The 27,793-nt window shown below is 38.2% G+C and overlaps 4 protein-coding genes and 1 non-coding gene across 6 annotated transcripts; 4 read left to right on the forward strand and 1 right to left on the reverse strand.

The window, feature by feature from the left end:
* Window positions 1-5,084: 5,084 nt before the first annotated feature.
* On the forward strand, window positions 5,085-6,471 carry LOC143466023 (c-Myc-binding protein-like). Its single transcript, XM_076964598.1, has 5 exons — window positions 5,085-5,245; window positions 5,381-5,453; window positions 5,579-5,627; window positions 5,726-5,855; window positions 5,948-6,471. The coding sequence occupies exons 1-5, from the start codon at window positions 5,231-5,233 to the stop codon at window positions 5,990-5,992; spliced, it is 312 nt and encodes a 103-aa protein (XP_076820713.1). The 5' UTR covers window positions 5,085-5,230; the 3' UTR covers window positions 5,993-6,471.
* Window positions 6,472-9,813: 3,342 nt separating this feature from the next.
* Window positions 9,814-9,895, forward strand: Trnas-cga (transfer RNA serine (anticodon CGA)). Its single transcript has one exon. It is a non-coding gene; the product is annotated as a tRNA-Ser (tRNA).
* A 1,564-nt stretch (window positions 9,896-11,459) lies between these two features.
* LOC143466162 (uncharacterized) lies at window positions 11,460-14,719 on the reverse strand. Its single transcript, XM_076964788.1, has 7 exons — window positions 14,362-14,719; window positions 13,084-13,268; window positions 12,861-13,012; window positions 12,575-12,721; window positions 12,398-12,489; window positions 12,108-12,265; window positions 11,460-11,862 (listed from the first exon to the last, which is right to left on the reverse strand). Exons 1-7 carry the CDS (start codon window positions 14,626-14,628, stop codon window positions 11,643-11,645), a joined length of 1,221 nt encoding a protein of 406 aa, XP_076820903.1. The 5' UTR covers window positions 14,629-14,719; the 3' UTR covers window positions 11,460-11,642.
* Window positions 14,720-17,466: 2,747 nt separating this feature from the next.
* On the forward strand, window positions 17,467-20,730 carry LOC143465256 (beta-1,3-galactosyltransferase 1-like). Its single transcript, XM_076963453.1, has 5 exons — window positions 17,467-17,725; window positions 17,829-18,037; window positions 18,347-18,578; window positions 18,834-19,272; window positions 20,005-20,730. Exons 1-5 carry the CDS (start codon window positions 17,637-17,639, stop codon window positions 20,179-20,181), a joined length of 1,146 nt encoding a protein of 381 aa, XP_076819568.1. The 5' UTR covers window positions 17,467-17,636; the 3' UTR covers window positions 20,182-20,730.
* Window positions 20,731-24,193: 3,463 nt separating this feature from the next.
* On the forward strand, window positions 24,194-27,766 carry LOC143465283 (galactosylceramide sulfotransferase-like). 2 transcript variants are annotated; one of them, XM_076963502.1, is made up of 8 exons: window positions 24,194-24,766; window positions 24,839-25,060; window positions 25,122-25,262; window positions 25,352-25,500; window positions 25,831-26,025; window positions 26,783-26,930; window positions 27,003-27,119; window positions 27,193-27,766. In XM_076963502.1, the coding sequence occupies exons 2-8, from the start codon at window positions 24,890-24,892 to the stop codon at window positions 27,469-27,471; spliced, it is 1,200 nt and encodes a 399-aa protein (XP_076819617.1). In that variant the 5' UTR covers window positions 24,194-24,766; window positions 24,839-24,889; the 3' UTR covers window positions 27,472-27,766. The 2 variants fall into 2 exon arrangements, with proteins under 2 accessions (XP_076819617.1, XP_076819616.1); XM_076963501.1 differs by having other exon boundaries at window positions 24,195-24,766; window positions 24,836-25,060.
* Window positions 27,767-27,793: the final 27 nt, after the last annotated feature.

A 27,793-nucleotide genomic window follows, 5' to 3' on the forward strand; every position in this document is an offset into this window, starting at 1 on the left:
TAAAATTTGGTTTAGTGAGTTTTGGTTAGTGAGTGAGTTACATAAGCTATGTAAACATGGTCGTATAGAACTGTGGATGTGAGTTGCTCTATTACCATAACCAAGAGTACAATTTTATAAACAATATTCTTTCATTTCGTTTTTGCAAATTAATCGAAGTATTTTAAATATTATATTTATACTACCACTTCCTCCAATCCCTTCTTGGATTCAAGTGAATTACATTGCGACGTTTCTAATCTTTTCAAAACCATTTACTTTCAAGTTTTATCATCATATCGTCATGTTTATTCTTCGCCATTGACGGTGGGGAGCGAAAACGTATGGTGCTAATCTTTAATGTGGTTGTACTGATCAAAAATAAATATGCTTACTAACAATCAATGACCAGGTAAAGCGACTTACCCCCTAGAGCTAAAACGTGCAAGAAGTAGCCTAAAGCATAGCAGGTGCTAATGCTACCACGGTGGAAGGTTTTGCTCAGCCGCTAAACCCAAACACCTAAAAAAATGCATAAATCATCTCATATTTGCCAATCGTTTACTGTATTTTCAAGATAAGGATGAAATATTACTTATTGACAACTTCATTACAGTAGAATTGATTTTTTCATGAATTTTAGTTTACTTAGCTCGTAATTTACAAAAAAATGCTTGAAAACTATCTCTCTATCTTACAATAATTTGTTTTTTAATTTGGTGGTTACATTTTAATATAATATTTTGTTGCGTCATTAGAAACAAGAACCTTCCTACAGGTGTTTTGGGTAAAAATGGAATAAAACTAAAATTAACTGTACATCCCCGTTAGAATTGTTGACTCGATTTAGCTTTTGACAAATCGATTATTTATATTTGTTGCATTGTGAATTACTAAGCTCTGCAGAAGTACATAATAGTACAATTTCGTATATTTTTTGACGTTTGAGTATGCGATACTCAATATACAGATTTTTAGATTATGGATGTTTTGTCATAAATTTAAAAACACTAGAAGAATAAAATTCTTTAAGCTTTGCTCGGGCGTTTATTTATTTCATCTTACAACAAATGTTCATAATATAGGTCTATTGGTTTGACTAACATTATGAAAGTAAAGCTTGAAAGTATTAAATAACTTATACATTAGCCTAGTATAGGCTATCTTATCGTTTATTTTGGACATTTACTGATTCGCTTTAAGAAACAAAACTTGTGATGCTAAAGTCGTGATAGCTTAATGAAAAACTCTTACTCATAAATAGTAATTACTAATAGCAGAATGTCAGTTAGCATGGTTACCTGCCCCAAAATTTGTATATGTTTTGCGGATTTAAGCTCTGAAAATCTGTGAATTGAAGTTGGTGGTCTTATGATGCAGCCATTTAACTGCTTTTAAGTTTTCCATAACTTTTTCTTAAAATTGTGCAACTTTTTGCAAAATGGGATGCAATGTGTTATATTTCTATGAATCAATCACAATCAGTCAAGCGGAACAAGATCGTTCCCGGGGTTACGGTTAGAAAATTTATTTCATTTTGAGTTCGCTGAAGTTGGTAGGTTGGCCTGTCATCGACTTACAGGCGCATTGTAAAGAGTTTTTGATAAATTAATTACTTTTCATGCATCGCAACTGTGGTGTTTAACACAGTATCTTAATTAGCCAGATTGGGGCGGAACATGTAGGATTCTTTGGTCTTAACCAAATGATGAGTTCTCCCACTTATACTGCTTATGAAGTGTGCCATGATATGCGCAGTTAATGTTAACCCCCCGCTTACTTAGCAAACTTACCAATTTCGTCGCTTATAACTTGATCCTGAACTTAGACATGCCGCATTACCGGAGAGTGACCTATGGCGGTATTTAGCAACATCTTTCATTGGGTGAAGTGACAATGTCCAGTTTACCTGCGTCCATTTACCAAGATTTCCAAATCATAATATGGTGACCGAAAGATTCACTCACGGGTTTATGACTCTCGTTTTTGACGGGAAAAAGGAAGCAATGCGCTGGCATAGGCCTAGTTGTTAACGATGGGGTTCGTATGCTGGAGGTGTCAGGTCTGAATCTCTTTATTTGTCCAAATTTACTTTTGATTTAATTTAATCGTGCAGGTGGAAAGGATCATCGTCACGACACTTGCACATCGTCTCAATTTTTTCTCAGTGCGAAAGTAAATAAGCACAAGGAGGTAAACGTGCTTGTTAAATAGTTTGTTTTAATCTCTATGATTTAATGTGATTACTTTTGATTTGATATGATTTAAATTGGTAAATATCTTAACGTGTATGATATCGCAGCGTACTTTTCCATAGACTTCGAGTAACGTTAATTTGCCATCGATAACAATACATTTTGCCGTGTAACCTGCCTTTCTTGGATGCGTCAAACAACCAAAAATGACAAGTGTGTTGTGCAAAAATACTTGGGTGGACGTAATTTAGGTGCGACCTTAGACATAAAGTATGGCACCTGAACGCACGAGATTAAGCAGCATATACACTGAAATTTTATCTTTTCGCTGATTTATAATAAACAAACGTATAAAAAAGGTTGTTTGAATACCAATTTATACTGGTAATAAATAAAAAGGAATTGAGGTTTCAGTGCACGCCATCACAACGAAATTAGTGTCTTTTCACACTAATTTCTTTTCGATTTCTTTTCGAAAGCTGCTACTTTCTAGTCGTGGCCTTAGGTTAAATTACAAAGTTTGACATATGTAAACTTTAAATAAATTAAAGATTGAGTGCACAGAAGTTCTTTCCCTAAAGACTCTAAGCACCCTTTTTTTTTTAAAAGGACCAAATTTTAACATCAACATCGGGAAAAGCAAACTTGACGACAAACAGGTCGAAAAATTTAACTAAAGATGTCAGGGTTTGTTTTTTAACATGATTGATAGCAGATGATAGCTCAGGCTAAAGCAGAATTTTAAATTATGGATAAGTGTTGGAATGTTAGTAAGTTCTAGTTTCACTAGGAAATACGTTGTTATGTATCTAAGCCATATGTACCATAGCCAACATAGGGCTATGTGTAATAGGTACCTTACGACTACGGCCCACCAAGTGTTTAAGCTTGATAGGTTACATGTTAGAGCACTTGGTTTGCAGTAATGTGGGCCATGTTTGATACGTGTTGGCTCTGCCGTTTGTATGACCTCATTAATGACACTTGCTACTGTTCAGTGGAGAATAGTGGTGGACACTGGACAGTCTAAATTTAGACAATTCGATATAAAAATTTCGAAAAGAAAAACAAATAATAAATTTGTGTTTATCGGAACTTGTACCAAGGTTAGCTCGATAAGCGATGATCAGTATCAAGCGATCAAAAATCATCGTCGGGGTTTAAGTTGTGCTGAGACTTTCTTCAGGTGGAGGATAAAGATCACTGTGACAAGGTGATTCAGTGTGGCCCTCCGCTGAGCAGACATGGAAGTCAAACAATATTGCACACCAGCTGCCTAAAACCACTTTTACTTTCCATTACAGCAAGTAGAAAGTGATTCCTTTTGACTTTGCTTTTCTTCATAAAAAGAAACAGGATGAAACATTTTTTTAAAGCAAACTAGGAAAGGTAACTTGCCATTATTGTGGTTCGAGTGTTTGAAGGTGATTCACCAATGAAATCTTGCACATTCCTGTTTTAAGCTAATTAGATTTTCAGTGTAAGAAACTTTACACATCCCCGTTTAAAAATGGTGGCATGTTCTCTAACAAGTATGCTGCTTTCTTATACTGCATCAGGCTACAGCAATCAGCAAGAAAAATTATAGGGCATGCCGGAAAGCATGGCGCTTTTAGACAAGATTTTGAGGGCGCAAAATGGCTAAAATCTAAAGTTTGGACCAAACTGAGACATGTCGGCTTGGTGGCAAAGTGGTTAGAACACCTAGCTAGTAGAAATCCATACCGAGTTCGATTCCCAGTGGTGCTATTGTAGCGGCCGTTGGGTGTTTTGTTTGTTTTGTCGCTGGATGGTGCTCTCACAATGCTCCCAGCACATGTTTATTTAAGCACTGTTAGTTCGTTTACCGACCTCTTTTCGTTTCGCACTGTCTGAGCGCAGGACATCAGTTCGATTAAAGACTTGAAGTAAGAAGGTCGTGCTTGTTTTCCTTTAATATATGAGCGAAGGTAACAGACAACTGAGTAGCAGCCTTCTGAAACAGGAGTCAGCAACAGATCAACAACGCAGCATCGTGACAGCAACGCAACAACGTACTAGCGCTACCTTCGCCATACTATTATTACTACTATTGTTGTAGTAGCACCTTTGAGCTAGATTTGAACAACGTTTGTTTTTGTTTAGTGGATCTGTCGGACAGTTCGATGCTAAGAGCAAAGCCTGAAAAAATCAATATTTTTGTTGGTGAATTTGCGACCTTTGAACCATTTTCGTCGTTGCTTCCAAAAAAAACATGGAGTTCTTGTCTTTATTTTGTTTCATTTTAAGGGAAAGATGAAAATGAGCAAATTTTTAAGGGCAAGGTCACATTTTTCTCATCCTGAGGCTTGACTTAGGTCAGTTGAGATTGTGATGCAGCAAACACCACTCTTAGAATACATCAGGGCTGCAGTGGTCATGCTTTCCACTATGGTTTGTTTGGAAAAAATGCAGAGTAAAACTTCAATTTTTGGTCTATTGTGAATTGGTTTATAACCAACCGATTTTTTCCTCGTTATGTTTTCAATGGACACAAATATGTGAAAGTTTGGTCAATTTCTTTTGGGAGAAAGTGGAGATAAGCTTTTGATACTTTGCTTGTCCATGTATGGTTCATGTTTGCCCGAATCTCGAACTAGGTTGCCGACCCGCAAATATATTTGCATTAGAGTTTATTTCGTGCCATCGTTCAACTGATATTTCCTGGATGCGTAACAATCCAACTCGAATGTACTTGTTTATTTTATGTGATTAAACATAGAAGATTTCTCCGGATATTTTTCAATTTTGTTTTCTGATTATTGAATAAATTGTTGGAGTGCATCAGTAAACACTGGTGTTTGCTTAAATAAAGATTAATAATTAACAAATTGAAGACTCGATTTAAAATTTTTAGAAAACACGACTGTAATCTAAATAGGCTATCACTGTTTTCTGCTTGGATAAGGTTTAAATTTTTCTCGTTCAGGTTTTATTCAAGTTTTTGTTTTAATCCGTAATAAGTTAAAAGTTGTCTAGAATCAACATTGAAATTTTTGTGTCAGCTCGACTGAATTCATTCATCGCATTTAACAACAATGACATCATACAGGGTACGTGACGTACAGCATTTCTAACCTTGTGTATTTATAGCCTAACCTTATGCCTTACTTCATGTGCAAATCTAGTTATTTCACTTCCGTAGTATTTAATTTTCTGTTTAAAGTTTGTGTGTTGTTGGCTTCTAGGCTGCAGACTCGAAGCGTGAAGAGTTCAGAAAATATTTGGAGAAGGCAGGAGTGCTAGATGCACTCACAAAAGGTGGATGGCGTTATATGTAACATAGCCAGGCATTGCATGTTGTTACGAAACAAACACTGGGGTGTCTTTGTTTTTAACTTTGGTCCACTTTTATGAGATGTAACAGTTTTTTGATTTCTCCACAGTGTTGGTGAATTTGTATGAAGAACCAGAGAAGCCGAACAATGCATTAGAGTATCCTTTCTTAGCCCAATTTTTATGATTTATTTTTGTCGTCCTGTTGTTTGGTTTCATAATTCTGCTGTTCAGTATTCCTTAACCATTCCTCACAGGTTCTTGTACCAGCATTTAAATGGTTCCGGGCCGGACAGCGCCGATGTTGAAGCGTTGAAAGTTGATGTTGTTGAATTGAAAGCAAAAGTTGCGCAATTAACAGACGAAAACGAAGATTTGAAGAGTAGAGTGAGTGCAGCCATCTAGGGTTAATGGCGCTTCAATTTGAAAGCGGGAATTTTATTTATTAAAAAACTTTTAAACTGAAATTTTCTTTTTAGCTTGAAAAATACGAACCTTCGTCTGTCGAAGAACCAAACAATTAGACGAAATTTGATACCGCGTTTACGACGTCATAATGATTGTAATTGTTATTTTTCTGTCACTGTTCACTCAAAAACAAGTTCAAATTGATGAATTGTGACAAAACAAAGTAGTAATATAATACACATGGTGGGGCAATCCCCTTGTTATACTTTTATTGCATTTTATGCCACCTGTTGTCACGACTAGTCTAAACTATAAAATTAGCCAATTCTTTTAAATATTTCGTGGAAGTTGTTACACTTTTAAACTACTTTTCAAGAAGAACAGATTTTATACAAATTGTTTTGGAACTTTTAGATATTTTCTAGTCATTTAACCTAGTTCTGATCAAAAATGAGAATGTCTCCGATCCACCCAGTCTTAGTCTTGTTATTAGCCCGTGTTTGCTCCTTGTACATATCGTTGGTGCGTGGGTCGTTTATGGTGAATGTGTGTGCTTTGTCTTTCAATTGTTTTTAAATAAAATCCATCAAAAATATTTTTCTCGTTTTTTTGACCCGTTTTTGGTCACAACAAAGAACCACAATTGCTTCAATAGCTCTGCGTATAATTCCACAAATGTTTGGTTCAAAGCGCAGCGATTTAAGAGAACACAACATCTGCATCAACGCAATATTGTGCAAATGCTGCATTTTTGGGATGACTTTTTTAAACAAACCTCATTGAACTTGTACCATCACATGTGATATAACAGGAGTGGCCAAACTGCGGCTCTTTAATGAATTAGCATTGTTGAATTAGACATGCATTTTCCCGGTCTAGACGAGTTGTTTGATCAGATTATGAAACAATGCGTTCTATCACATGTAGTAACAATGGACTCATTGTTAGTAATAATGAAATTACACTCTAAAAAGTACATCATTGTACAAAAGTGTGCTAACTTGTAGACTGTAGTTTAGTAAACTGTCAGATTGAAGCTGTACGTCAGGGCTGACCTAGTTTTAAGTCTTGGTTACGGTTATAAAAATAATTGCAAAAAGAGTTGGTGAAGCCCAGGTGGAGACTCATAGTATCACCACGCAGCACTAATGTTTATCAAATAGCTACACTTCGTTGTGAGTGAATAAATTCGTGTGTTTTATTGTGTTTGTGTTGTGGCTCTTTTAAAACTGGAATTTGTTATATGCGGCTCGAGCATGAAGCAGGTCTGGCCACCCCTGTGATATAAGATGTCGATAGTTGAGGTAGATCATTGAGATTGTGACCCAGTGAATGAGTTTAAATCGATCACTTCTAATAGTGCCACCGGGTATAGAACACGGGTCTGAATCTTGCTTTCAACTGCGGTTGAATAAAAAATTTCATTTATATTATTCTTATGTTATCGGGATTTCTATAGCCATTGGCTTGAACCACTACCAAGCCGATAAAACCAGAATAAGTTGTCACCCAAAGTGATAATCTCCAATTGTGACGACTTGTTGTCTGAATAGAACGACATTAATGTAATTGGTGGTCGTGAAAGCTGGTCTATGTCCAAACAAAGCCGCTAATCCTCTAACTTTGTTATTTTAATGCTCCCTTCTAATCTATTCGTCTTTTTAACACGTCGCGTCAGTCAATTGTAATTAATAGCGCCAAGAGATTAGAAAGACAGACACGAGTCCTTTTGTTTGCTTCTGGTGAAGTGTTTTCTGCGCCAACATGGTGTGTTATGTCATTGTTGCGTCATCACCTATCCACCTTGTTGATCGCCGTGACACCGAGCAAACCACTAGCACATTATGTGTCGATGTGCTGAGTTTATTAACAAGCTGTCCTCGGCATTCAGTTTAAAGACACTTCTAAGGGTTAAATGATATTTGGCCGGTCCTAGATCGATTGTTATTTATGCAGTCCTCGAGCCTGTCCAGCTTTATCGCCGATAAAATGAACCTAAAAGTCCGCTAGAATTTTCTCTCCTTCTCGATGTCCGTGTTAAAACCGACATCGCAAACACTTTAAGAGATTCTTGCATCTAAGTGTAGTCCTATAAGGCTTCGACTTTTTCCTTCTTATACTTATCGTGAAAACTTTGCAACTAATCGCTTTAAAAAAAAACAACAAATACTAAGCATTGGAAAAATGTTGTTCTGGTCAAAAAATCTAAGAAACATCGCGACACTTTGAGTTTTATTAAAAAGACACCAATGAAAAAAATTGCAGGTCTATTTCCCGTAAGGTTAAGTCAGTTTGCTGACAATTTGTGTCTCAGTTAACATCTGGGCCACGGACATAATGCGACAACAACATAGGCAAAAAAATCATCTCGTGCCAAACAATAAAATAATGTGTCACAGATAGGTAAACTGCCTTAACAAGCAAAAGCAAGAAATGCAAAAGTTCGACATCAAAGCAACCAGGGCAAACACCCAAAGTTATAGTTGAATCGTGACGTAACAGAATTTCTTATTGCGTCACACTTAAGTCATAATTGCCCCTCAGATACTCAGGGTTTAAGGCTAAGACCGTGAAGTAGAGAGCCAAAAGCGTCAGACCAATGATGGAAACCAAGCCGAATACCACCTTGCATGACAGTTCTGAACACATCGCGTTTTCATCGGCGTCTCTGTCTTCCCTGCCGGGCTGGTCGTGGTCCACCACCACAACATATCCTCCTCGAATAGGCATCATTGTGCTTGTTTGATGACGTCGAAATAAGCCGTACGTGCTGGTTTTGAGAATTCTGTCGGCGAGATTTTCCACTTCACTTAGTTAAGAAAGTTTCACTCAGGCCTAAACAGGTTTAAACGATACTCGGACACTTTCTGCAAAATAAAGCTTTAGTGCAATCCAAATCTGCAAAATTCGTCAGCAAATAAAATATACAGACTGTGACTGGATCCACTAAGTCTATAGCTTCTGTTCTCTGAGTTTCTAATCTAACTCGCTTTTCCCAAACTTCAATGCAGAGCAATAGACTATAAAAGGGCAGAAAATAACCACCCGCAGAGCGAGACAAATAAATTTAATATTTAAGATATCGATGATGTATGAGCACATTCGTCATGCTGCTGATGACGGAGTTTAAGATTCTCTTTTCCGCTACGCCAAGTTGTTGATTTTTATTTTCATTTCTGCTGTATCGGTCGCCTGCAGCCTGATAACGATTACCGATGTAATCTAAAAAGTGACGTCATATCCTAAGAAACAGGGCCACTCTTTTGTTTGTTCGTTTTTTAACCAGAGTTCTTTCCCCACGAAAATGCAACTTTCTAGGTCGACGAGGCCGATACAAAACATCTGCAGATGTTCTTTCGTTTTCGACGAACAGCCGTTCTCGAACGCAAAGGGCGTTGTCAAAGTTTTTCGTGCAAATGACTTCATGTTTCAAGATCTTTATCAAAGCTAACCTCTTGGCTGTAAGCGGCAGAGCTCCTATTGATACGCGATAGGTTTTAATAAACAGCGATGTTAATTGTGACGTAAAAAGTAATTAATTATGACGGCTCTTAGGTATGTAATCTTAAAATATGTAATCAGGCAGGCGAAGTCTTGCTTTTAATGATACATTTGAATCATTCAAACCCGCCATCTCCAGTGACAATTATTCCTCAACATATCAATGACATATTATTTTTCCACTACGCAAATTGCCCTTTCTCGGTCTTGTAATTTGCAAACTTTCTAACTGCTTTCGCTTCAGAAGTTGTAGACAGGAAGTCGGTTTTATGAAATTTTGAGTACTTCTGGTAAAACATTATTAAAACAAATTTCGAAACATTCACGTATCGATAGACCGAGCACATAAAATACGCATACCTCGAATAAACCGAACGAAACACAATTTTGCTCGGGCGTCTTTTAAATAGATGTTTTGAGCTGTTACTTAAACGGCGCTGCGATGGCCGAGTGGTTAAGGCGTTGGACTCGAAATCCAATGGGATATTCCCGCGCAGGTTCGAATCCTGCTCGCAGCGGTTTCGCCTTTTTGGCGCTGGCTTTATAAAACTGCCATCCATGTCAAATTACCACATTAAAAGGAAGTGGTCTGATACAAGATTTCTCTTCGACATGAAAAGCTGGTTATGATATCAGATTCGCCTTTTGTCCTTTGTGAACAATAAAACAAAGCCTACCACGCTTCGCTTTTATATGCTACGCTGGTGTAGAAAAAATTCTTTTATGTAGATTGGGCAGTGGTGGCTGAACTTTGTCAACTCAACATATAGCAAAATGATGTAAGATGACACTCTGAGGTGAAATTTATTTTTGATTCTTTTATGCGAGCTTTCACAAGCATAAGCTTGCTTCTTCAGGTGTATTTAATGTATTTTATTTCAACACTTTGCCTTGCCCACCAAATTTTATAAACACCAGCGCCTTTTACTTTTTGTAATTATGACGTAACATTTCGACCTTACTTTGTGATTCCATACATGCTGCTCCTTATAACAAATCACTTTTTTGACTCCGCCGTAAACCGAACCACCACGGTGACGTCATACCCACTTCCCGCACAGATTTTATTTTATATTATACTTTCAAATCTGGTTAACACGGTTCAGACAACATTAACAGCACATGTAACAGTACAACATGTACATTTTTCGCAGTACACCTGAAGGAGCAAGCTTATGCTTGCGAAACCTCGTATCAAAAATATATAAAGTTAACCTTAAGAATGCCAAACTATATCCTCTTTCTAATTTTGCTTTAAAATTTGGTTAACACGGTTTTGATAATATCAACAGTTTTATAAAAACAGTTTTTCCAATAATTTGTAAAAGAAGATATAAAAATTTCGCCTACATTTTCGGAACCATCGTGTTGTTATATTTAATCGAGAAATAACTTCAAAATTATTTTAGTTTCACTCTAACTTCAACCTTAAAGTGCTTTGCCTTGTTCTATTGCTGTGATTTGCAGCCCGTTTTAAACTTCTCCTGACGACATATATCAAGTCTGATGGTCATAATAGGCAGAATGCTTTACTATGAGTCCATCTTCTTTATGTAACTTGGTTATTACCATTGAAAATGCGTGGTATTTGAACCCACTTTAACTCTTTTCAAATCATGAGAAAAGTTATTCGAAATAAAACGCGTAAATATCAGCTTGGATAATGTAAGTTGTGTTGAAGGGGCGGAATTAATCCCCAAGCGTGTTAAGAACTTATACCTGTGTAGGTAGTCTACTGTAGCGGTTGTTAAAACATTATTTACTCGACGCTGGACGGTGATATAGAGCAACTTTACCTTTTACTCTGCATTCATTTGTCGATTATATTTCATTTTAAGTTTGCAAGCAAGTTTCATTCGCTTGATTTGAAGTGATCAACTGATCATATGTAATATCAAAATTAACCAAATATATTCGTCATATCCTCAAAAAATATAATTATTTCCTCGATGAATTATTACACCACGATAATTTACAACTGCAGCTACAACCAGCCAACTGTCGCTGAATCAGATAAATGAAAAGAAGTTGATCGAACTATCTTTAAAAAATAATAAGCTGATAGTTGACATAGAAATTGGAGGCAACGTGATGAAATATCTGCAAATTTTATTTCGTTCAGAAAATGAACAAGTTTTACAGAAGCTTATCCGACAAACTTGCATCGAATTTTACTCGAAGAGAAATGTGTGCGGTGAGAAATACGAGACCAAAATGCAAAGCGACAGATGAGCAGAAGACACCAGGAACCTTCCAGCAATCTTCTCACATCGCGACCGGGTTGTTGCAAACTAAAAACTGGTCGGCGAGCATGTTCGCGCCCGGGGAATCCCCTTCGTCTTGCCACAACGTCATGTTGTTGACGTCATTGATGATGCAATACTGCTGCGGGCTGCCGGCGAGAGTCACCGCGTCTCCAAGTAACTCGGCGTTCAAGACAATGTCGAAGTTTTGTGCAACGTTTGTTGCGTAAGAATCTGCCGAACTATTCACAAACAATGGGATAATGATTGCGAGCATCGATCTCACAAATGCTCGTGTCAACAGCTTGAAACGTTCAACAAGCTCCAATATTAAGCACGGATGTTAACAGGAGCCAGGAATGTCAACAGCCACAAATTAATTTAGCAAGTTTGCATTACAATATCGCAAGTTGAATTAACAAGTCAACTAGCTAGTGGATATGTAATACACTAGAGGTCGCTTTATGAAGCATAAAATATATCTCACCACTTGTTCTCCTCTTGGCTGGCAAGCAAGGACACGTCGTCTGTCACAAGGGTACTTGGCTCCACAAGGTAGCTTGGGTTTTGCGGAAACGCCTCAGTGCACATTGACGTCATATCCGCCTCGTTCAGGCATTGTGGGGACAAAGTGACGGCATAGTTCTGACCGCAATATTCATAATTATGTTTAAATGGACAATCAGCCAGTAAAAAGCGATCGGAATTAGATTACAGCCATGACATTCGCGATAAGACGAAGGGCAATAATAATATTTAAAACAGGGCGAATGCTACCTGCCACATATCCGGACTCATAGTGCTGGCGACGTTAGGGGGCGCCACAGGTGCAATTTTCTTGGAGCAACCTTCCCCACTTTGGCCTGCATCTAAAGAAAAATAAAAAAATTGAAATTACAAAACCAAAACATGCTTCACCTGACCGTCATTCTATCTCGAGTGTATCGCGTTCACCAATGGTGTTGGTCGATGGAAGTTGTCCTTCGAACTGAACATTGTTCCAAACGTTTCCCACGAATTGAGTGATTGGGATTGTCTGCACTTCAACAGGGGCCACGTAGCTTTGCATAGATGCATAGGTGTACGCTGGGACAAACTGGCCTGAAAATACAAAGCGGATGAAACCGTCCGAATTTTTTTCAATATTGGTTCTGTAGCTCTAAAGTAGCAGTGTTTTAAACATTTGTTGAAGCATAATTAATGGCCTATGTAAAAGAGAACCAAAAAAAGCAACATTTACCTGGTTGCACGTGCGACTGCAAAGCGCTTGCTTGAAGCAACTGATTGCGTCTGCTTTTGTAGTGACGTAATGCTCGCAGCGGACGATATTTCGGTTTCGGTCCTTTTCGGGACGGTCTCATTCCTCTACAACGAAAATGTTGGGATACGGCTCTGGAAAAACATGTGACGTCATTTGAAAATAACGTAACAACAGCGCCTCAAAAATATCTTGATAGACCTACGTGTTATAACCCCTCATCGCTTCAGCCATTAAGGAGTTTCCTCTGTCGCATCGGCTAGCTGTCTGTGATGACGCAACTTGCCGCTTTATCCTGTCCAAGTAGTCCATTCTACCCCGAATAAAAAACGCATGCGCATAGCGTTGCCAATCACGTGGGTCGACATGCTTGTCGCTATCCAAGGTGACCTTAATACAGAAATAACTGAGTTTTGTTTGTAGATGAGGACTTCATTTGAACTATTATGTAGAAGTATGCTTTCTTAGAGTTGTCCTTTGCAGCCACAAATACAACGCGGTTACATGCATGTCCAAATATAACATTCGCGATGCATTGTAGGCTATTATGAAATATTTATCACAATCATTACGATTACAGTTTCGTCAACTATATTAGGCTACAAATTTATTCACTGCTGTGAAGTCATTTTAGACAAGTAGTACCAGAAAATTTTGAAAAGCTTAGAGGCACATACAAAGATAAAAAATCACTTCCCTGAAAGCTAAATGCAAATTGCTTTGAACCAAGCGAGCTTTCTGATACAGTATATGCCAGAAACCTTGGCAACTACTGTTTGTGGACACTGGTCGGTCAATTCAACCCACGGACGTTATTTAAGTCATTTTGAGCTTAATCATCTGTCGTTTGAGTTGACATGAAACCACCTAGGTAGAGTAGCCTAACAAGCGAAAGCTGAGCATGTGATGCTATCGGTCACTGGTCAGCTCTTACTTAAACCGGTATAAATTCTGACTGAAAAGTAGCGTACGGTACTACCGCACTTGTTTTCTAAAAAAACGGTAAGAAGTTGATTTTGTTAGCCTCCGTGAGTGGCTTAATTTGACCTATTGCCAACGCGCCGCTTCTCAACGTGAAAGTTAGCCTTGGAAAATCAGCCGCCCAAGCCTACTTCTACGAATACAGTTTAATTTCAACTCTTTGTGTTGTTAGTTTGCCCGCATGGTAGTCGCTGGTAAACATTTATGTTTCATACTGTACTTGTCTGTAGGCTACAGAGTAACTATTTCACAGGAAGTATATCACGTAGCCTATATTGTTAAAGATAGGCGATTAGGTTACGAGAAAGGATGTATGCAAAAAGTTTATTTTAACTGTTTACGCTTATTTGCACCTAGGTTTAGACTGAAAAGAAGATTTAGGCCAGTAGCCTATAGTCTAATAGCCTATTTACGCAAGGTTTACAGGAGACTGGGAAAAATAGCTTCAAACGCACGTTTTTTTCCCAATAAAATAGTCTAGTAAACGTCTATCAACAATTACCTTTCGAAATCCATATAAGTTCAGCTGTCGAATGAAACTGGTGAATGTGATTGTTTTGAAACCGTCAGCTTCAGGAACGCTGTCATTTCGCAGTATTTCTTGCTCAAACCGAGGCACGTCCACAACAAAGTGGTTACCAGTTTCTGACCACCAAAGTGAACTGTATTTCTCATCACTGACAAGTCTAAATAGCTTTACAGGAAAACACGTGTAGCTTAGCTCTTTTGTTGTTTCACCGCTCCTTATGGTGACGGTAGACGGATGCATATCAACCAGCAAAAATACCTTTGAAGACCAATTCCAGAATTAACATGACATTCCCGAACATGACCAAATTTAAAATGCGGTTTCAATTTTTCCTTAGACAATAGTCCATTATTGGACTCTCTATTGCGTCATTGCGACAAACTGCTGTGTGTGTAGCCTAATGTTAAAACAAAAAAGGCAAAATAGATGATTGCATTTTAAAGGTAAGCTTTTAATTGATAAACACGAGCTTTCCATTTCATAGTACTGTATTACCAATGAAGCAATGTCAAGCTCGTGTTGGTTAATTGGAAGTCGACCATTATAGTCAGGGTTGCCATCGGTCTGGACTCAAAAATAAGGACGAACAGGAAGCAAAATAAAAATACTAGCTTAAGCAGTGCACAATAGGAGAAGGCAATCAACGTTCCAAAAATGAAAAAACGAAATACTATTTGCATGTTCTCAATTTTTGTATCTCTTTAGTACAAAATGCGCAAAATACGAACCCTCTGCCCTAAAAATAAGACGAAAACAAGGACGCAAGTTAAAATAAAGACATTTCTGAGAAAAAAAGGACAAGCATATTTTCTAAGATACGGACCTTCAAAATAAGGACAAATCTTAGAAATAAGGACGGTATGGCAACCCTGGTAATGTGAGTAGGCTATATACTTGGCCAAGTTAAAGTTGGTCAAAGAAATGACATTTGCCTACCTTAGAAAACATACGCACCCCAAATTTTCTTGTTTGTTGTAATGAGACCTAACCCATTGCGCAAGTTGCCAGCTTCGACAACCATAACACTCGATCAGTATGTTTGGGTAGCTTCAGCTTGCCGTGCTCAGTATTGAGGTCCATTTTGCAAAATAAGCAATAAATCACCAAAATATTGCAAAAGCTGTGGACCATTAACGGTTTCAGGAAAACATCTTTGTCATGACAAGAAACTTACCTTTACATAGTAATCATAATTAATGTGAAATTTGGTGACACAAGTATATATTGTTTCACTTTTTGCTTGTTACATTTATATTACCAAACGTATAGTATCACAGTGAGACGTGTTCTCTTTCTTTAAGCTCATTTCTCATTCGTGTTCTCATCAAATTTTCCCTTGTGTTGGTAGAAACGCAAAACGTGACTTTCGTAAACGTTAAACTTTTACAGCAAAGCAGTAAGAGTTCTGTTGTGGCCTTCACAGATTCCAAAATTGATTTACGTTGTTAATGTATGGGTTTGAGTTTGTGGTAAAATAGCTTTTCGCTTATTCGACAAAGGTGTTAAAAGTTGCCATGGCGATGGTAATTGACGGCCAGTGTAGAGCCACCTTGTTTGATAGTGTGGCGTCTAGCTGTGACGCCGTGATGCAGGATAGATTTTTTTTATTATTTTTACCTCACTTATGTGTTATGGCCGGCTTGTAAGTTAAAGTTTGGAAAAAATTGCTTTACGATTTAAGAACTAAACGATGGCATCTATCAACGATTTATTTATTACACCTTAGCAATGATGACATGTAACGGAAAGAATGTTGCAAGAATGATTGCTTTGCAAACCCTGATGTGAGAATAGTGTTCGCGTAGTTAGATGACAGCCGGCATGATTGACATTGATTGATTGACAGGCGGCATGATTGACAACCGAGTCTCAAGGTTTTCTCACAGTCACGTTAACATGCGTGTCATGACCAATGTTCCCTCTAAGCTGCGCACTGCTGAAACGGTCTCCGCGCACAGAAAATCTGTGCTGCGCACAAGAAAAAAATCCAACCTGAATTGAAAATAAAATAAACGCATAATAATGGGCACAGTGCGCACGTGGCACGTCTGATGTTGCTCACAGTGGTCCAAGGGACCGCTCAGGGAGTTAGTGTGTTTGCTCAGACTCGTGAAAAATTAGAGGGAACATTGGTCATGACCAATATAGGACATTGATAAAGCGGCAAGATATAGTCGTTAAGACAAGTTTGCGGTTCGGTACAACCCTAATTTTTATAAATCATTTTACATATGAACACATTCGTACAGTTTCCTTTAATTTTTTGATTTTATATGCAATTTTTTCGTTTTTTTTATAATTGTACTTGAATTTTTATAAACAATATTTGCTTTTTTATAAATTAACTGGAATTTATTTGAGTTTAGGTTAATTTTAAAATTTGTTTAAAAATATTGAATGCTTTATTTATATTTTAAATTTAACTGCTGGTAAGCCACTGGAACAGCAAATAAGCAATTTTACATTCAGTTTATAACAATTATTTCATACATTTTCATACTCTTGTGTTCAAAGCATTTCTTTCACTTTTAATGAACCACAGACTTAAAAAGATTGAATACAACTGTAGACAAATAAATAAAACTCGTTTCCCTTACACAGTCTAACGTATCTTGTTGTGATTAACTTGTCTCTGTTGTCTGGTAAAACATAAGCCAACGCTGTAACAGGAGTTATTCAAAAGAAGCGCTGTAATTTGAGATTTATAATTTAAGCATAAATCAACTGGTGCCTTTTTAAAACTGAAGAAACAGCATCGAATTACGTCAATAAAAGGTTCCAGTCTAAAGAACAACTAGGAAACAAAAGTAAAATGCGTAATTGCTGTAGAATAGGCTAAACGTTTTTGATTTAATTAATACACCAACGGATGTCAAGGAGGCAACACTGCCTAAGTTGTTGTAAAACAGCCTTGAGCTTGTTGAAAGTCGGCTTAAGCAAACATAGACATCAATCTTTTATTTTAGTTCAGTTCTGGCAAGAATTTGACCATTGAAATATTGATGCGTCACGTACATGTTTTGTTTTAAGTGAGTGAGTTAATCCACGTGAGTGGATTTCCTGCAGGCAAAAATACTGACCCTTATCTATTGCTTCAGTACAGAGTTTTTACGGCAGATAAGACAAAATGTTCTCTAATTATTCTTCATTCAAACTATTTTTGACATTGTAATTTTAACTTACCGACGTGAGTAAGTACAGTATTTTCAAACATGCTGTACCGAAAGAATATGTCATATGCATAGAATATGAATTTCAAACGTATAAAAATTGCAACTTCGAGAAGACGATTGTGGGCCCTTCTGGCTGGTGCAGTAATCGGGATTATTTTGAACGCGTAAGTCATGTTTCGGTAATATTAAAGCAAGAATCTGGAATCTTAAATGGTAATATCATATGTGGAATTTTTCAGGAATTTGAAATGAAATATATTTTAACAGCATCGTTAACTGGTTATTTGTGAGTCCGCTTTGCTTCAAACGTATACGGGACCTGACACTCGTCAGATGCGGAGAACAACGTTTTGATGGAAATGTGATTGCTAAGTTGTCAGCCACGAAGGGAATCTACATGCAAGAAATGCCAGAAGAGAGATCACCAATCAGTTTCTTGCTGCGCCCTACAGCGGTAGAAGAAATAGTTGAAAATTGTGAGTTTTGTGACAGTTTTCTCAGAAATGTTGAAGCTGTTTTCCGAAAACTACAAGATCCTGGTTTTCATTAGTTTTGGTTTCAGACAACATTGTATACAATCCATTACTCAGCAGTTGAATCGTCATGTTATGAATTAGTAATTGTTTCTCAACCTTCAACCTTCAAACAAACGTTACACAGTATTGGACATACAATAGTAGAAAACCAAACAGTACACTAATTATCAACCCTTATGCAACGTTAATAGGCGTTAACCAATAGTCCAACACCATCGATTATTTTGTGTAAACGGACTTTTTTCACAGTGCATCTCGCACGGTGGAACATGGTCTACCTGGTCAAGTCCGCGGTCTATAACTGGGACAGGAGAGACGCTATTCGTCGAACATGGGGGTCGGAGAAAGTAGTTAACAGCGCCATATTTCAGGTGGTGTTTGTTCTCGGTAAAAGTGTGAACGGGACTTTCACGGAGCAAATACAACTGGAATCTGAAGAATACGGAGATATCTTGCTGTGCAATGAGACAGACTCTGCTCAGTAGGTGTCTGTTGTTTGATATAGAATATATTTGTAATTTGTGTTAGTTTTTTGCTTCCCTAGCTAATCTGCGTTTACAACTCAGCTCGACTCAACGTAGCACAAGACTTGACAAATGACTAAAACTATTTTATTTAAAATCAACTCGTCGTGTTCCAGACCTGGGCATGAAAGATTTCGTTTCGTTTTCAATGCCAGGTTCTTTGTTAATTTGAGTCAGTTACACACACATTGATTTACTGTACATGTTTGAAGGTTTGTGTCCGAAAAAGTGGTAGCTGGCATGCAGTGGGCTTCCGAGGTCCTGCCGGAGAACTGGTTGTACGCTTCTATCGATGACGATTTTGTCGTAAATCCGTCCACTTTGACCGGGTACCTTGATTCTCTTATAAGTACCCACACGACAGTAAGCGGTGAAATTTGCTTCGGTGATCTTCCCATGGCTTGCGTCTATAACTACCAGTCCGCGGATCCTCCGGCCCGGGATGAAAACTCAAAGTGGTACATGCCGTTTGAAAATTACCCGGGAAATTATTGGCCGGTTTATTGCCGCGGTGGAATGTACACTACAAGTAGCAAAATGGTCAAAAACTTGTTCGAAAAATCGAAAAGGACTGCTCATCTTTATCTCGATGACGTATGGATCACTGGATTTATGCGTCGAAAGCTGAACAAGGGGGACTACAATATCGTGGTATGTATGTTCTGGTACAGCGTACATTTAAAGTTAGCAGCAGTATAAACTGCATGTATTTGCGCTGCTTGCACGACAAAAACCAAGACCGCCGAGATGAAACTTTTGCAAGGTTTAGTTCCTCTTAAGGTTCAGGCCTGTAACTAGCATGGGGTTAGGCAAGACTGGACCCCTCCTAATTAGAGACTGGACCCCTCCTAATTAGAGACTGAACCCCTCCTAATTAGAGACTGAACCCCTCCTAATTGGAGACTGAACCCCTCCTAATTGGAGACTGAACCCCTCCTAATTAGAGACTGGATCCCTCCTAATTAGAGACCGGAGCCAATAAAGTATCAACATTTTTGTCTATAAAAAAGTATTTCTAAGTTGTGAACGCCTCCTTAAATTTGTTGAGTACTGCTTGGACAAGAAAGCTACTGGTATGTTAAGGCTTTACAAGTCTTCACTTTTGCGACGAACCGATAAAGCTCCGGCTTAAAACAACATGGTGTTGTTTTTAATTCCGAAAGTTCGGTCAAATACTCCTTTGATTTGTGGTCGATAAAATTAGTTTTCAGTGAAGGACGTATTCATTTATTACACGTCGGATTGGTGATTGTGATATGAATAGCGTAAGACGAGCTTTTCCTAGTAGGCTGTACGGTTTTAGATATTCGACACTTCTTTGTTCTTGCTGTGTAGCTATTTGCAAAGACGTTTAAATAAATAGTGTTTATTTACTCTTTTTAGCCCGCTCCTTTGTCAGTTATGAGTGATCGTTCTTCCCACGGAGACCACGCGCTTGCAACGCAGTTGGTTAAACATTTGTGGGGAAATATCAACGACATAAAAGTCAATGTGACGAAAAGAATCCTGGAGGTTTGGAAGACTTATTCATTGAACAGAAGAGCACCGATGTGCGGTTAAACGGGAGCACAATATCGGTTCAGATCGTTTAGAAACGCAGTAGAATATGAACGTTTACATTTTGATTACACAAACTGTTTGGTACACCTCTCATTATTGCAGTATAAACTATGCACAAATTTCATAACCTACAGTACTGTATGTCTGTGTTTGTTGTTACACGAAAACATTCCGTTCTTGCGTGTTGTTCCAAGTGAACGTCCTGCGTGTTATGGTGTTTTTACTTAAAAAGCTGTGACCCAAAGCCCCATCTGGATTATTAGCCCGGTTTCTCTTGTAATAAAAACACTTTGTTTAGGGTTGCAACGCAATAAGTACATATGAATATAAAACCCTTAATACATTCGACTTTTTGTGACGTTCACATTATTTATTCGTAAGTTACAAATAGAAAGTTGGTAAGAACTAAAGAAAAATGTGGTTATCAAAGTTTGCGATATGGACCAAGGTGGATAAAATGATTCTCGTCCAAGCTTCCACCTGAAAACAGTCGACAGGGAACTTCGAACATAAAGTCTGACATTTTTCTACAACAGCCTGCTCACTTTTTTGCACGATACCTGTAAACTATATATATTATTTGTATGACGGTTACTACTAAGATATATGTAGGAAACATCGATATGGAATTTTTTCAATATGATTTCTTGTTGCGCTTTTCTTGCTGAAGTTGCACCGTTAACTTTATTCATGTTGTTTGAAGCAACGCTCTGGTTTGACCCACATTCCTTTATCGATTTTTCCCGCGAGTCGGCTAAAGATAGAAACCTGCAGTATTTGATCTTTTAACTGTTTTAATTCGCCCAAACCGCATAGTATTTCAGCTTTTTGGTACCATTGCTTCCTAATGCAGTTAGTTTTTATTCGATGAGCGTTGAACGATGCCCCCAATTGCTGCACTTCCTCTACACGGTTTTGACAATAGCTTGACGACAACACTACAAGGCAGGCTTTGGAAGTCACTGTTACTACAGTTCGACCTACGTACTGGTTACAAGCAAAACTTCTATGCATTTTGTCCGCTTGTATTTATAACTTGCCACGAAAGAACTTTTTCAAAATAACGGACATAATGACCGACGTGATGACGGACATGTAGACATCTTTTCTCAAAAGAAAATTGAATTGACTTGTAATTTGAAAACTTCTTCGATTTCGGGCCGATGGTGGTGACATCACGAATTAACAACTTAAAACTCCTTCTCATGCATCATACAGCAGCATAACTATGGGACATTCCGTGGTGCATCGGCTCACATTCCGAAAGAACATCCACTGGGAGTATTTGTGCATTGAGCGTCTCATCGTTTGAACTTAATTTTAATGCACTCCTGCAACGTTAGAGATGTGCGGCAAGCCTTGAAAGCCTGATGGAATTACTTTTTTCGGATCGTCGGAAAAACGTCAGGCTGGTTTCACGTCTGCCATATCGTCCCAATTTCAAAACAAAATGGCCTCGACAAAATTATGTTAGACCCGTTGTGTTGAGAGACGCCGTGTACCAAGTTTCTGAAAGTTTTCCCTTGTGCTCTTCAAGCGCCAATGCAAATTGAAGAATTTCTTAATAGCACAATATGATGTTTGTTGTAATAATAATACAGTACATTGGCCCAAATAACTAAAACTTGTCTCCCTCTAGACATGTGACAAGCTTGGCCTAAGGATAGGTTACAATAACGTAACAATACAACAAGGTAACATGTAAAATATGGTTACGGTATTAACTTGCCATTGAATTCCCGTTTGGGGAAATATTGCAGTTGTTATTACCTTTCAGTATGGCCTGATAATCTCTATATTCGGAATGTCTTTGTTCCAAGTAAAACCGTACGAGCCACGGTTATCGAGATGGCTTTTATTCCAGTTCCGATTGTCGCACATTTTTTATTTGTTCTATTAGTTTTTCTATCTACCTAAATTTAGAACTATTCACCACTAAAACAGAAGCACGGGTCTTTAAGGCCTTGCCTAAGGGCATTGCACAATAAGTGCAACTGAGTATGGAACATTATAGCAAGCACTACGTAGAATTTTATTTCGGTCTCAAAAAGGTTATTTCATCTGTTCCCAGTAGGCTAAACGGCTTAAGGGCTTGCCTAAGGGCTGTGACGATTACGTCACGACTCACGAGTTGTTTTGAGATGTTTGGAATTTAATTTGGGATCTTGTAATTCAGTGTTTACCAGACTTGAGTTTTCCTTAATGACGTCAGATAATTTCCTCGCTTGAACTGGTGTGTCACATATAAATACTGATGTAATGTTTTCAATCTTTCCTTTTCGTGTGACCGATTTCACTGGTTACTACAGCGCTATGTAACATTCAGTAAGCTTTGCCCGAAGGTGAAAACCTTTGTGTTATAATAAATAAAATGGGAACTTTATAATTTAGTAATTTGTATAGACAGAATTAAGCAACTAACAGCATAGTCACGCAAATTTGAGAAATGAAAACTCATACCATCGAAGCAGAAGTAAAACAAGTTATCAACCATCAATCGTCCTCGCTCATATTCAAACAATTACCGCCAACATATGCGGTCGTTATGACAGATATGTTCCTTGTGTAATACTTCACACGAGTAGTGCACAAATGAATTCTTTTTGTCATAGGGCATTGCACAATAAGTGCAACTGAGTATGGAACACGGGCCACATTATAGCAAGCACTACGTTGAATTTTATTTCGGTCTCAAAAAGGTTATTTCATCTGTTCCCCGCAGGCTAAACGGCTTAAGTTACTTTCGTTCTAGGGAATCTAGGCTATGATACCGGTTTTGTGCCGTAACCTCATGCCTCAAGAAAGTTTCCTGTTTATTGATATACTGTAGTTTAAAAAACCTCTCTTAGTTGTAAATGTAGTGAGAGGGCATTGAGAGAGCTATTTAACACCAATGCTGATAGGCTTACGGTACCATAAAAGATAACAATAGATAACTTTTCGATTTCAGACCGAGACCAACAGCTACACAAATTATACTTTCGAAGCTCAGCTCCCAAAACGACCTCGTAGATCGAAATATAGATAGACCCGATCCCACGAAAAACGTTTTCTATCGATTGACGACCGGAAAACAACATTTTTAATTATCAAAAGTAGAAAGCAGTAGACCTATAGATCTATCTGATCAAGCTTGGGAGAAATATATGTTGCTGTTCGTCTTTTAACTTAAGCGGCGACAAAAGTAAATTTGCTCCAAGTTTTCGAGTCTCTCGAGATAACATTACAACGACCAGTCTTGTTCCAGCTTGTGTTTAGCAAGCAAGCAAATGTTTCATGTTATCAGTCATTGGGTGGAAGTCACAGGCGAGTTGCAAAACGAAGCCTTTACCCAAGCAAATCAATACTGTTGGTATGATACCCATAGTGCTATCACATGGGATTCTACACGTGGGTTTCTTCTAGCCCTTATTCCCACGGAGTTCTCGTGCAGACTTGATGATATTTGTGTTCCATTTCGTGTGTTTAACAACAAGCGCTGCACTTCATTTTGACCGTGTTTATTATACACGACCCAGTTTTGACTACTTCCGAATTACAACATTCGTACTACAGCACTCAGCGCGTTAGTTGTCAGTCGTTAGTTAGTACTTAGTAGTAGTAGTTGATGTTGCAGTCTGTCATTTACAGTCTGTGGAATGCAGCTTTATTCCGTGTCCTGGAAACAGTAACTGTTTCGTTGAGAGTCAAAACAGATCAATATTCAAGACATTTGGTTCTGGTACTGTGATGCTCAACTAGGCTATCAGGAGTTAATGAACGCGCTATCAATGGAGTCAGATTAGCGAACAATCGTTCAACATTAGCGAACAATTAATAATTAACAACAACTTGCAAACCCTAAGAACAGCAGCAGCACAGCACCATGACTCTGTAGCTAGCAGCTTAATTACTCACGCGCACCAAGTTTAAAGTTGGACGATATAAAAATCTCTGAACCCTAGCTACAGGAAACCGCCGATAAATTCGAGCTTTATTTATTCTATTGTATCATATTCTGCAACATAAACATGAAGCTAGACCCACTCATATTGCAATTATGCATATACGCGTACTTACTGTAGCATGCATACTTGCACATGCTGTAAATAATTGGCGCCTATAACTTTGCAAAAGTTTGGCGTACATACTTTACGAATTTCAGCTAAGGAACAAAATCAAGACAAAAATTTATTCAAAAATATTGGAAAAGGATCAACAACATATTTACGCTTCGAACGATTCATTCAGACTATTTTGAGCTTATTCTAATGATGGCATTTTTCTGTGGATCAATTCAAAAACAATTTTCCAAAATATTCAGAATATATGGCGACCAAGTTCAATTATATTAAGTGTTAATTATTGATCAAGTCGCGAGATCATTTAAAACCGGAAGCGGTTGCAGCTATTTGCAACCAACTTTGTATATGTTCGTGTTTCACGCAGGCAGTTGTCAGACACTGGCGGAAGTCACTTTTTACTAATTTATTTAAGTTTTAAAATAGCTGAAAGATTATTTAACAAATTTAGGCTGGAGCAAGATTCAGTAAAAGGAAGAAATATTGCATCTATTTGAAAAAGAAGTAAAATTTCAACTTATTGTGTAAGTTGAGTTGTGAAATGATTTTGAAATCTTTCATCGAATCATAATGAGATTCATTTTGCTTTCCAGCAGCTCAGTACAAGACGGAACCACCGACATATTTTGCGGACTCACCTTCACATTATGACGTCATACGGCGATCTGATGAAACTAAACAAGTGGGGTGTTATGGGGGTGTTGTTGATGTTGGTGACTCTTCTTGTATTTGCCGTCAACGAAAGAGTCAATGACAAGTTCGTTTATGACACCATCATAACGGCGACAACGAATGATGAGACCGACATAATTTTGACGGTATGAGGAAGCTAATTTCAATATTTCCGAGTCAGTGTTTCACCTTTAACCTTTTCTACAGACCAATCAGAATGAGCCGTCGACGACACAGGCAGTGACGTGCGAAAAATGGCGTCACGTGGTTTATATCAAGACCCACAAAACAGGAAGTACAACAGCACAGAAAGCGATTAGTCGCTTCGGGGACAAAGGGTTTAAAAAGGTGACGTCACGGAAAACATCAGGGCTATGACGACGTCGTCATATTAAGTACATTAAAATATTTTTCATCTCATCTTTCATCTTTCTTAGATGCCTCGTCCTCGATGCACTCCTTTCGGAGGGGGATACCCGGGCCGCTTCAACTTCGATTTTACGCCATCAGGAAAGTTTGACGTCATAGATGGACACTTCCGGTACGATCCGGTAGAGTTTCAACGTCATATGCCCGAGGATACCAAGTATGATGTCATAGTGGTGATCAGTCGTCATATACATGTATGACGTACGTAGGCTCTAAAATACTTAGAGATCTTGTTAATTTATGCATAAATGAAGGAGTCGCAAATCTTAGGAAATCAATCCAAAGATTATCTAATTTTTTGAAAACAAATACCAATTTTTATAGATTTAACCCCATTATAGAGCATGTGAAAGCAAGATTTTTCAAAAAATTTGCATATTTATGTGGGTGGCAAAATTGGTTACCTTCTCAAATCATAGATCATAGAAATCATAGATGCTTTGATACGAATCGTTGAATCCTGCTACGACTTAACTTTTGTCCGCAGATACGTCACAATAATCCGGGAGCCGTGGAGTCATTTTCAGTCTTCGTTTAACTTCTATAAACCACAAGGGAAAAACGGCCCACAATGCCACGACAGCCCTATCAATTACGTCACAAAGGGTCGCGACGTGGACGTGCGGACGTTTGTGACGATGGCGGAGAAGGAACTCGGACCACATGTGGCGTGGCACTTCAGGTAAACATTTGTGTGTGGTTTGGGATTGTTCATTGACAGTTCACTTTATAAGGAAAACTTTGCAGTCGCAAGAGGGAGAGAGAGAGAAAAACGAGATAACAAAGAGAGAAGAAAGAGAGAAAAACGAGATAACAAAGAGACAAGAAAGAGAGAGCAAAAGTGAAGAAAGAAAGAAATAGTTGATGTCTAAAATTCAAAACGTCCAAGCAGGTAATACAGTGGAATTTTTGTAAAGGATCGTTTCTTGTGACAAGTCAGTCGAAGTGGGCAGTACCCCACTGCCAAATCGCGGTAAACCGCTGTGGTTTTCCAGCACCAGCGCCGGTGCTGTCGGTACTTTGAAAGAAAAGTACTAAATCCATGAACAAAATTATTTTTCAAGGATTTTTCGTCCAGATACTCGGTCATTTTCACGCGATTACTACAAGGTTTCGAGAAGTGCAATTATAAAAGTTTATGTTAATTAAAAATTACAGCAAATTATTAACAGTTTTTCCTACAAATGTCTCATAAAGTCGCAAAGAGTGAAGGCAAATATGTTTTGACTTGGAAAATTGAAAAAGCAAAATTTTCACCGAGCACCGAGAAAATACCGAAATACTTTTTTGAAACGGTACGGAATATCGGAACCAACGGTACAGTTTTTTCCAAGTACCGGTAACGTTACCAACGGTGCTTCCAAAGCAACCTCTGTAAGTAAATAACAGATAAATTCACAAAATCAAATTTCTTGACAAGCTTAAACTTACTTTTCAAGATTCAAAAATTATCAAGGTCATGACCTTGGCCTTGACCCCATGATGCAAGATGACGTCATAATCGATCGCGAGATTCGCAAATTAGATGACAGCCTGGACCTTGTGATGATCATGGAATACATGGACGAGTCCTTTATTCTCCTCAAGGTTAGAAATCGCTCCTTCGAATCTATTTTCCCACGCCTGGGAAGAAGATGACTTTGGATGTTTTCGTCACAGAAGGAGTTCTGTATGGATTGGAAAGATATAAATTTATCGGGGAGGAATGGGAGGAGGTACGAGAAGACGGCGCTCGATGCCAACCAGCAAGAAGCTTTCGACCGTCTTGAGAAAGTTGTAAGCCTAAAATACCATCCGCTGAACACAATGAACAACTTCATTCTTCTTAACACTCTTACTCTTGTTTAAGGACATCGCTCTCTACAAACACTTCAATGCCACCTTTTGGAAGAAAGTTGATGCGTATGGCCGCCAGCAGATGGCGCAAGACGTCGCCACACTTCGATCTCTAAGAAAATCCCAAAAAATCAAGACCAGCCTCCAAAAAGAGCCGGGATATGGTCCACGCCAGTACAAACCTACCACCAAGCTAGAACTGACTGCGCGACTCAAATGTTTCGGCGCAAAAGCTTCTAAAGTGGCCGACTACATGCTGAAAAACGCAGGCGGTTGTTACGAGGAAGCATGATCGCCCACCTCAAAATACTCAAAGATACTGCTGCGTGTGACGTCATAATCGAAATAATGTCCTTCAAACTTTGGGCTCAGACCATAAATATCTTGTATATAACAACTAGATATCCAACTACCTTGCGCTTGTGCTTTAAGAAGTGAAGCCAGTATGTTATATATAAGATATCTATCGCTGAGACCCTTTTCCAGTTGTGGTCGCATAGACATCATAGTACAGGTTGATTTTACCACCAGACATCGGTAAATTCGCACCAGGACGCAAAAATAAAGTTTTTTAACAAATGGGAGAAAGTTTTCTGTGCTAAGTTTTTATGTAC

This window comes from Clavelina lepadiformis, chromosome 7, assembly GCF_947623445.1.
Source record: "Clavelina lepadiformis chromosome 7, kaClaLepa1.1, whole genome shotgun sequence".
Taxonomy (NCBI): domain Eukaryota; kingdom Metazoa; phylum Chordata; class Ascidiacea; order Aplousobranchia; family Clavelinidae; genus Clavelina; species Clavelina lepadiformis.